General features: G+C 46.8%; 1 protein-coding gene across 1 annotated transcript; it reads left to right on the forward strand.

Annotated features, from left to right (window-relative positions):
• The first annotated feature begins 5,360 nt into the window (after window positions 1-5,360).
• GPHB5 (glycoprotein hormone subunit beta 5) lies at window positions 5,361-7,507 on the forward strand. Its single transcript, XM_038139289.1, has 2 exons — window positions 5,361-5,561; window positions 7,319-7,507. Exons 1-2 carry the CDS (start codon window positions 5,361-5,363, stop codon window positions 7,505-7,507), a joined length of 390 nt encoding a protein of 129 aa, XP_037995217.1.
• Window positions 7,508-10,855: the final 3,348 nt, after the last annotated feature.

The raw sequence follows: 10,855 nt of genomic DNA on the forward strand, positions 1-10,855 counted from the left end.
TTAGAAGCTTCAGCTCTTCTAGTGTCTGTAGGACCTTCATTAGTTCTCTTCTGGATTGAATCCATCATAGCTACAGGGCTTTTTTAGCAGAAGAGTGTTATCTCTCTGGGATAGATGTGCCTCAAGCAAACTGTGGATTAGTGTTTTTTGTTACTGTTAAGCCTCACCCTTGGACTTCATTTTCCAAGTCTGATGGAAAAGGAAGAGAAGAATAGTGTCTGACAGATCCCTTATAACAGCCGTGCTGCTGAGGCAGGGTCTGTGATGAAACAGCTGGGATTCTGCTGCAGTCAGCACAGAGCTTTTCCCCGGCATTTCAGATCTGCAGGGCTGGATTTTACAGGTGTGTTCACTGGGCTGTTCTGCCATTCCTAACACAGGTACCCCCACAAGCTGCAAGAGGTGTTTATCTCCTCTGTAAGAGGGCTCATTCCCCCGAGTACTGAGTGTGGTGTGATTTACTGCCACAGCAGCCTCAAGAAATCCTCTTTCCTCACTACATTCTTCTCCCCTAATGCTCATTCAGCCGGTGCCAGCTTGTGTTGTGTTAAGCCCAAGAAGCAAAATGAGCAGAAAGTCTTTTAAAGCACAAGTCTCTTTGTGTGCCCGAGACCTTCAGCAGGGACTGGTGTCCCATTGTTTGCAGGGAGAGCCCACATTTATCTCATTCCTGCCCAGGAACACATTTCCTGATGGCTGCATTTTGCTCCCTGTGCTTGCACTTGGCACTGTTTCTATCAGAGCCTTTCAAGGAGCTTTACTTGCTGCCTTTGATTTTCATTTACAGATCAGCCATGCCCTCTCAAGGTTAAACCTGCTTTGTCTGTCCATTTACAAACCAACTTGTTGCGTTCTTTCAGACTGTAGAAAATGACAGAAAGTCACTCTCCAAGACAAACACGCAGCAGCTGTGGGGATGGATTAAACAATCTTAATGCACTTGTTCGAAGTGCTGTTTTCAGGACATAAAGGTTATCTTTTCTTCAAAACTACCAGCAAATAGTAAACAACCTACTGACATAAAGTCTGATGTTAACTTGTATAGGAAAAAGTGATTCTAGTGCTATTTTTTTCTGTGACTTCATCAAATTACATCTAACATTTATAGCTACGTATCCTACCCGATAGTTTTATGACTGTTCTAAACTGAACCCTCATCTCTCTTGGGTGCCACCTCCTGTGAACTTGGCCAGCCATCCCACACCACCTGGATTCCTCACCCATTTCTCATTCTGTGGTGCTTTTGAACTAATACCTACCTTTCCAAATCCCTGCTGTGTGCAGTGCATTAAATATCTCCTGTGCTATCACTGACTTTTCTTGCCTGAATGGTCACCAGGTTCTTTTGGCCTCCAGAGCCTACATGGCTCTGTGCAGTGCTTACTGTGTGCAGCCACTCTGCATTGGTATTTCCCTTGGTCAGTCTCATTAAATAGCTCATCTCAGCTCCTTTCTCATGATCAACCCAATTTGAAATCTGGTATATTTATTGATTAACTTAAGGAAGATAAACTCACAGAACAGTAAGACAGCAAAAACTCTGCATGGGAAAAAGTCAGCACTCGGGCTTTTCACACAGCACAATGCAAATCCTTCAGGAATTGGTGTCTGTCCCACAGACAGACAGGATTTTCTAGAGACAGAATAAGTGAGAGTCTGCAATTTCTCTTTTGTTTCACTCTAAGAGGCCATTCAGTACAAATGGAGATGAGAGAACAGGATCTTACTTAGCTGAAGTAACTGAAACCAAGCTGAATTACACAAAAACTCCAGCACCTGGTTTTTTAATCCATAGAAGAAGAGGGATCTGTCAAAGCTGGTTCATCTGCCATCTGGCACGTATTTCCTGTACCTGCCTCTAATCTTGGGCTGATTTTTGCTGGTACATTTCCAGAATCAAATAAAGGGGACTTAAGCTCAGTATTTTTACTTTTACATGCTTACCCCATAAGTCAGGAACTTTTAAACTGTATATTTTTGAAAAAGCTTTAAAAGTTTATTTTCTAACTTTATTTTCAGTCAGTGAAAATTACAGAAAAGTAGTTTTAGGGTAATTTTAGTGAATATTTTAGATCAGTGACAGGACTTGGGCTGATCCTCTTGTCTTCTTGTGATCTCATTTGTCTTTGAATTTCCTGCTTTTCCCCGTTGGTTTCAATGGGGGAAAAAGGTGTCTGGGACATTGTCTGGTGATCTGATGGAGACATTTACAACACCTCCATTCAACATTCCACCTCCAAAATCTCACCTGATCACCCTTCACTTGAATCTGGAGTCATTTACTGCCAGTGAGACTGGGAACAATAATGAGGGAGAATACTGGGATGGATTTTAAACAACCCCTCCCTCCTAGCTTTTCAATTTTTTTATTAAAAATTCTGTTCCTTCTCTTTTTAAAATGATTTTGATGTCTGTTAAGTGAATTAATTATTTGAAACAGTTGTTTCCCATGTCATGATGGCAATATGGCAACAGCACTAAATGCCTGCTGCCTTTCTGTTTTTCTGACAGTCCCCTTCCCTCTTTCACATGTTCCAATCACTGTTTCCTATTTTAGACAGAAAAGGTTGACCTTGAGAGTAAATAACCAGCCTTTTACATTCCAGCTTGTGTGGCTGCTCCAAGCTGAATAATGAAACCCAGCAAGTGCTCTGGGGTTCCCAGGGCTCTGAGAACAAGTGGGAGCTCTGCTGCTGCACCAAATGTGGGCTGCTGACCTTGGCAGTGAAACAAGGACCTCAAGCCAGGGGTTATTTACCCTGAAAAAGGGACAGCACCATTGTGGTGTAGCTTGTTTGGTCCTGAATGGTTCAATATGTCGTTTCCTCAATGGCAGTTTGTGTTTTCCATAGCTCATACTACAGAAAGCCTGAATGCAATGTATAGGATATTTGTAAGGTAAATTAAAAAGCTCATGGTAATCACTGCTTCATATTTGATAAGATGCATGTTCTGGACGCCAACAGATGCTGTTTTGCTTGGTTGTTGTAGTTTTTTCCTCTACTATTTTTTGATTTCCACTTATTTTGTTTTTCCCTCTAAAACATTGTAGCATGGGTTTTATTTGAATCAAGATTTCACCTGTATTTTCCATTCTCATGGCTGGGTTGTGTTGCTGTGGCTGCCTCTCACAGCATCATCCTGAGGGGTCCATAATCCCTGACACTTGCCCTGTCTTTTCTGGATTGTTCTGGGTCCTGGAGCTGGGAAGTCACTGTCCATCCACGGTGGAAAGGAAGGGAGGTGACTTTGTCCAGGTGACTGAGCTTATGGCTGCACTTCTTTCTCCCACTCATCTTTTATGAACTCACTGACCAACAAGTTTTCCACAGAACCAAGTTCCTCAGCAGCTCCCTGTCCTGTGGACAGCTGAGAATTGGGTTTGCACAGTGAAGGCAGGGGACATGATTTCTAAATTTCCTTTCACAGTGGAGCTCACCTGCGTTTCAGCTGCCTGGCTCGCCAAGAGAAGAACACTTTCTTTCCTTGTAAGCTCACACCTCCTCCCCCCATCCCTAGCCCCTGCTTGTACAGAGAAATCAAGTAAAAAAAAATCTTCTGCAGTTGACAAAAATCCAGGCAATTTGTTTGTACAAGTATCTGAGAAGTCTCCCTTGAGGATGTTTACTTAGGGCTGTTAATTATGGGGGTAATGATAATTTCAGAGCCAGCTTCCAATTCCTTCACAAAGGTGTTGATATTCCATTATGGAAAAGAAGACCCATTTTGCCCCAGTGCATGCTCATAATTTCACTCACCGAGATACTCCTTTTGTGATCAGGTTATGAAACAATAACCTGCAATAACAATTATTCCCTTGAAGCTAATCACTGCTGGAAAGGGGAGCCTTGCTTTACAGTCAATGACTTTGATGCCTTGGGTGGTTCAAGTAAGGATCTGCCTTGATTGACAAGACCCTTTCTATAAATTTGAGCAATTAGACATCCCAGTAGCAGCTGCTGGGGAGATCTACTGGTCACAAAGCTGACAGAGATTGCAGTGCAGGTCTCCTGCTGCTCACTCTGACATCCTGAAACACCATCCGCAATTTAAAACTGCAAAAGGAATTCCGACTCCAACGAGTTAGGTGAGTGCATGTCTGTGTTTGCTCCCTGTCATGGCTCTGGCTCATGAATAAAGCAGCAGGATTTGCTAAAGTGGCAAAGGATAAATGTTTGATTTGTTCTGAAGTTTGTCCATTTTGCTATACATATATATATTTTTTTTTAATAAGGAATTTTAGCATTTTTTACCCCGTTGAAGGTTATATATAATCACACTCTCTTTAATCACATGTAAGACTCTAGTGTATACATGGTGACATATATGATGCAGATCATCATGCGCTGATCTGAAGCTCTGATTTAGCAAATTTAAATCATTTTGTTTAAGAGGAGCCTAGAGACTCAAGCATCAGCCAGGCAAGTGGCAGTCCCAGCTCACTTAATTTTGGTCTGAGGACAGACCCAGCACACACCAGTCTGTGCCCCATGCAGTAGATGACTTTCTCAAAATTCAGCGTCAAATCTGGGGTTTCTAAGATAGATGTATTTAAATGCAGTGCTAGTATGTGAGTTGTAGAACGGACCTCATGGCTCAGAGTACTTCTCAGCCCTCTTTTTTTGACAGAAAAGCTGTTCCAGAGAAGTTGCTCACTTTCTTTGCTGAGACAGAAGGTCAACAGGTGTCGGAGGGTCTTGGTGGTTGCTGGGCTGCTCAGGTGTGAGGAGTCCAGGGTTCCTCTGGTCACCTGGGCCATGTCCCCTCTGCTGCCCAGCTCTGATCACAGGTTTGGCAGCCTGGCTGGGTCTGAGCTGTGCTGAAGGGACAGCCAGCTCCTCTGGCTGCAGCCCGGGGAGAGGAATGGCACCAGCCCAGTGCACTGGCTGCTGGTACTGGCAACTCCAGTGATACTTCTGGGAGATGCTGAGATTGTAGCACAAATTCAGGGATGCTTGGCTCCCAGCTATGCAGCTCTTGGCTTTGTGTGAGCTCAGGACAGCCCAGGCAGGCTGGTAGAAAGGCATATGCTGCAAAACAAATCTGGAATATGGAGATTTCAGGGGGCTGAAGCATGGGACGGTGACTTTATGTCTTCTAGGCAAACTCCCACTGCTCTGCAGGGAAAGCCTTCCCACTGCTGCATTCTGTGGCAGACCTTTTTACTGAGATTCTCCACTTCTGGGAGTAGTGACACCCCATTCCTCCACCTGCCCCTCTTCTCCCAGGCTGAGTGAGGATGAGGTTTGAAGGGAGGAAGGGCTACCCTCGCTTCAGCTGAGCCCATCCACTCGCACCTCTTGCCTGCTGGGCTCTGCTGGCTCCCCCAACCCTCCTCTCCTCTCCCGTCTGCCCTCAGCATGAAGCTGCTCCCCGCAGCTCTCCTCGTCCTGCTCCTGCTGCTGCCCGGCCGCGCCGCCGCCGCCAAGGCCTCGGCCCTGGAGCTGCGGACGTTCGTGGGCTGCGCCGTGAGGGAATTCACCTTCCTGGCCAGGAAAGCCGGCTGCCGCGGCCTCCGGGTCACCACCGACGCCTGCTGGGGACGCTGCGAGACCTGGGAGGTGAGGCTGTGACCCAGAGACACCCCGGCTGATGTCTGTCCCCCCAAAAAAGCCCTCTGAAGACACCCACCCTCAGCGTCCACGGCCCCCTGGCTGCGCTGTCTTGTTGGCTGTCCCCTCCCTCCTGCCACTGCCCCACAGGGGCACGGGAGCCATGTGGTGATATTAATGAAGCACTTATGTAATGCTCTTACTGCGCAGTCTGAAAGCCTCTTACGGCTTGAACACTTAAGGAGAGGGGGACTTTATTACTTCGCTTGAAAAAAAAAAAAGTATTCCTTGGAGATTAGGATGGAGCTCCCGATTAATGGGCAATATATTTTGTTCCAAAAAGCAGATCCCAAAGATAATGTGTATTTCTAATTTGGTCCCGTTTCAAGTCACAGCCCACAGTATAAATATGAAGTACTTAAGTTTTAGGGGTGTACAGAGGGAGAAAGAAGGAGCATAAGTTCATCCACACACATGTCAGAGAACAAGTTTCTGACTGTCTTTGCCGTTCAGCAACTGGAAAGCTCAAGGGGCCAATCCCAGCTTAATTTATTCAGCAAACCTCGAGTGACTCAGAGGGATTTTGTCCACATGAAGACAAGGACTCTACATAAGTGCCCAGAGGACGAGCATGGTCTGTGTGCCAGCCCTGACTCCCCTTCTTCATGAGGGGAAAGGCCTCCAGTGGCCAGATTCCATGCTGGGATGAGGTGCCTGTGAGGGGTCTCTTGATCCCTGATTCCCCCTGCTGCAAGCTCAGACCTTGCAGCCACTCCTGCTGTACTGCAGTACCCCTGTACTCAGTGTAGCTCAGCTGAATGCACCTGGCTGTGGGTTCAACATCTTCCAGAAGGCACCACAATGTGTTTGGATGGGCCTTTGTAAGAGGGAGGGTTTCTGCACATCTTCTTGCTGAAATGTTGTATTTGTTCTCTCCCACTTCTTTGTTCCCAGGGTGGGCTCTTTGCACAGCATACAGGCAAAGAAAGAAACTAAAATGTCTCCTGGCTGGGAGACAGTAGGCAGTGGGCTCCCATTCCTTTGTGGGCTGGAGTCTCCATTCCTGGAGTCTTTGGAAAATGGGTGCCCCTGTTAAGGAGAAACTGATTTTTCAGCAAAGCCAATGCCACTGTGATACCACATGGCAAGGTGAGTTTCAAGGCCTTCAGGCTCCCATCATCTTCTGATGGCTGAGGTCTCTGGCCAAGCTGATTTTCTCCAGAGGAATTGCACACTTCTCTGCTGGCTGCTGTGCTGAGAGCTGTCCCCACAGTGTACAGCCATTGGGATTTGTGGGAAGTGCAGCCTGACAGGGAAGACTGGTCTGGCTGTGAAAAAACTCCAGCCCTTGGCACCTGGATGCACCCCTGCTCTTAGGCAGCATGTGCACATGAAGGGTTTCCAGCAGAATGTGTTTAATGGAAAATCAATGCTCTTGGAAGAAAGCAGCTGCTTTTGGCAGCATTTGGTCGAAACACTCATACTCTGCTAGAAACCAGCTTTTGGAGTAATCTTCTGTTTTCCTTCAAGCAGGTTTTAATTGGAGCTTTATGCTTTAAGCAAACTGAAACACATACATGTACCCACTCCCCTCCATGGCAGGACTCCAAGATTCAAGTGTTGAAGGATGCAGCCTAAAATTTATTTCCACAGCCCCTTCCACCTGATCCAGTAGCTCCTCTATTCACACAAAATCCCCTTGAGGAAACTGAGGCTCCAGATGTTTGTCTTGCATCTTGCTTGAGGCCAGCATTTCTCTTCTGCAGAAACCAATCCTGGAGCCTCCTTACATTGAGTCCCACCACCGGATCTGCACCTACAACGAGACCAGGATGGTGACGGTGAAGCTGCCCAGGTGTGCCCCTGACGTGGACCCCTTCTACACCTACCCGGTGGCCATCCGCTGTGACTGTGACATCTGCTCCACTGCCACCACCGAGTGTGAGACCTACTGACCTCCCGGCCCAGCCTGGGCAAGGAGGGGAAAGATTCTCCCCCAGCTTCATACCCTTGGTGCCTCCAGCACTCTGGGGGGTGTAAATCAGCCCAGAATTTGATCTCTCCCTGTAATGCTGCTGCTCACTGAGCAGATGAGGCTTAATCCCCTCTCCTCATGCTGCTCAAAGCATTATTGCTGTAGAAACCCACGGCCTTACAATAACAAATCACATGGTAAAAAGAAATGTTGCAGTTTCCATTCCTCCTCATGAGCTTTTCACTCTGTGTGACCTTTCTCCCTGCACAAAGTGCACATCGACTGAACAGCCACTGGGGTGTGGAAACACCCCACAAGGGCATTGCCTCCTCCACAACAGCCTGATTCATCTGGGGTTTAGCTTCTTCCCAGTAACATAAATGCAGTTACCAACATGTCCACCCCCTCCCAGTTACCACCTCCCCCTCCCAGCCCTATTAGTTAATCTTACCCTGCAGTCATTCAGGAGTAACAGTCAAAGAAAAAGGTCTCAAGGCCAATGAAATGGAAATAAGTATTCAGATCACTACCTTGAAATTAGGGAGAATGCATACTCAGCCCTGACTCAGCCAAGGACTTAAGCTCATGATTAAGTGTTTTGCTTAATATCAGCGGACTTTTACAGTTAAGCATGTATTTCAGTGCTTTGCTTTATTGGAACTATTTGGTTGAAAAAAAAAAAAATTACCTCACAAGGGACAATTCCTGAAAAAAAGAAAAACCAGAGAGATTCACATTATGTGCAGAACCATCTGCTTTTGTCCAGGGATTGGAGGGGAAATGGCTTCATGTGGAATCAGTGAGACTCTGCAGAGCCCAAGGCATCTCTTCTGACGATTTCCAGAGTCAGAGGGACCAAGCCAAAATGCAACGATCATGGTTTGGTTTCAGCGAGCCCCTGGCTGAGGTGGTGGGAAAGGGGGAGCTAAGGAAGGGTGTTCCCACAGCTCCCTGAGCTGCTCAGCTCCGTGGAGACCTGCTCCTCTGAGGGTGCACACAGAGCTGGGAGACAGCCAGATGTGCTTGCAGGAAAGCTGTGGAGTGTCCAGTAATGGTGGATGAGGCAAGTCCAGCACAGAAAAGAGAGCAGAAGTTCCACAGGACACATCACACCTCTTCAGACGCACTCTTTACAAACTAGGGGGACACCTGGGACCTGCCACAAGAGCCTCCTGTGACCACAGCCACACAAGTGCCTTTGTTCCCTGGTTCCCACCTGCAGGAGGACACACTCACATTCATCCCTCATTTCTCCCCTGAGCAAAATGGGAAATTAAGTGAACGAAGGAAGATTTGCCAAGTGGGAGAGGCCCGAAGGAGCTCACAAAACAAAGACACCTTCTCAGGTAGCCATTAGGAAAGAATTGCTGCTCAGAGTAATACCTGCACCTGTCTCCCCCCACTCAGTGCCTTGTCTCCTGGATGCAGTCACCTTCAGTTACAGGGATGCATGCTTGAAACTACCTCAGGTCTCCTGTCCACACTGAGACAGATTTAATTTTACCCATAATTTATTGGTTGATATAATTTTTTTATCTGTAAAAGCTATACTATGACTGAGTAGGAAGATCACCCATTCTGTAATTCTGAATAGAGACTGCTCTGTCCAACAGCAGCAGAAGCAGTTTTTTTGCTGATGGAGAATTTAACTACCCTTTAAAAAGTCCTCATGTTTTTGTTTCAAATTGCCCCTCACGATCCCTCTGATATTGTCAATTGGCATTACAGTTATTATGGGAAACCTGCAAATTGTTTTGTGTCCTTAATAAACCTCAAAACTGTAGTATGAAAGCAATTTCAAGCGATGTATCCCTCTTTTTCTGTGTGTAGAGATTTCTCACGTAGAATAACTATAAGCTCCTACAAACTCTTTGCCAGAGCTGTGAACACCTGCAAAACTTCTCCTTGGTGTGAAGTCATTTCCTTCACTGAATTTCTCTGATGGAGTCTGGCTGTGCTACAGTCTCAGGATTAGAGGCAGGGTTAGAAAGTGGCAAACTTCCTTCCTTTGCAGCCAGCAGGAAATCAGGGCTATACCTGGACACGGTGAGACAGTAGAAACCTCAGCAAGTGATCAGAACAAAACACTGCAGGGTGGGAAGAGGGTTTTGACTGAAGCAGCCAGCCTGGGGAAAAGAAGGGAGAGGTAGAAAGGATGTACTGACTGAAACCAAGTCAGCAAAATGCCACTTTGAGATGATCTTTCAAGGAGGAGAGCAAAAGAGATGCTGTGGATCTGCCCTGAGTGACAGAAGTCCAATCAACACCAGATTGCAAATGTGGAACTTTTCCCCCAGACATTATTACACTAGTAGGTCTTAACTCTGTTAAATTCACATCAGTTTTTATACTTAAAATCACAGAATCGTTTTTTCTCCCACAAAAAGCAGTGGATTCTTTGTGCCTCAGTTTCCCTTTTGGACGCTGGGAATGATGCTGCAGATGATTTTGTCCTCTCTACAGTGTGTTCTGCAGTGAACAGGCTGTGAGGCCCCTTGTGCCCAGTCACATCTGTATCCTGCAGTGCACTCAGTGCCTGCAGGATAAATAGAAATTAATAGATTTATCGTAGAAATTAACAGGTTTATTGTAGCTCATTGAACCTGAACAGCAATGATCACTGCCATGCAGTGCTTTGGTTTGCCAAAATGCCCTCCTGCTCCGTGACAGCCACAGCAGTCCACTGGCCCTGGGAGCTCAGCTCCCCTGCAGCTGATGTGCCCAGCCCCAGTGACCATGCCAGAAATCAGTGTATTCACCCCAGTACAGAGCTGAGTTGCCATGACAGGCAGGGCAGGATGCCTCCCTGGATGGGTGTTCCCTGCACTGCCTGGATTTCTCTTTGGGAGATGGGACAGGCAGCTGCCTCCTGCTCTCATTGTGCTCTCATGAAAACATTGGAACCAACACCCAGGCTCAGAGCAAAGCCTGTCTCACCCAAGCTCCTGCCAAGGAGTGTAGCCAGCCACGGGTATTCAGGGAAATGTGAAAGCATCAGGGCTGCATGGCTCCATCCTTCCCTTGGCTACTTCCACCCAGCCTTATCTGGCAGCAAATTTAGGAGTTTTCTGCTCTGGGAGATTCCTTTGGCACATTGCTATTAATCCCAGACATGTGGGGTCCTCCGTGCCACTTCTTCCCAGATAAAATCAGGCCATGGAAATTCTGGTGAGTAATGCCACCTTCCTCTGGGGGAAGGTGAATAAAATATATTCCATGCTATATGCTGTGCCCTCTTGGATTGTCCTGGCTCCTCTGAGGACGTATCCATTTATAGCAGCCAGGGATTTGGGCTGCAGTGCCTTTTTATTAGGAATAAACCTTGATA

This window comes from Motacilla alba, chromosome 5, assembly GCF_015832195.1.
Source record: "Motacilla alba alba isolate MOTALB_02 chromosome 5, Motacilla_alba_V1.0_pri, whole genome shotgun sequence".
Taxonomy (NCBI): Eukaryota; Metazoa; Chordata; class Aves; order Passeriformes; family Motacillidae; genus Motacilla; species Motacilla alba.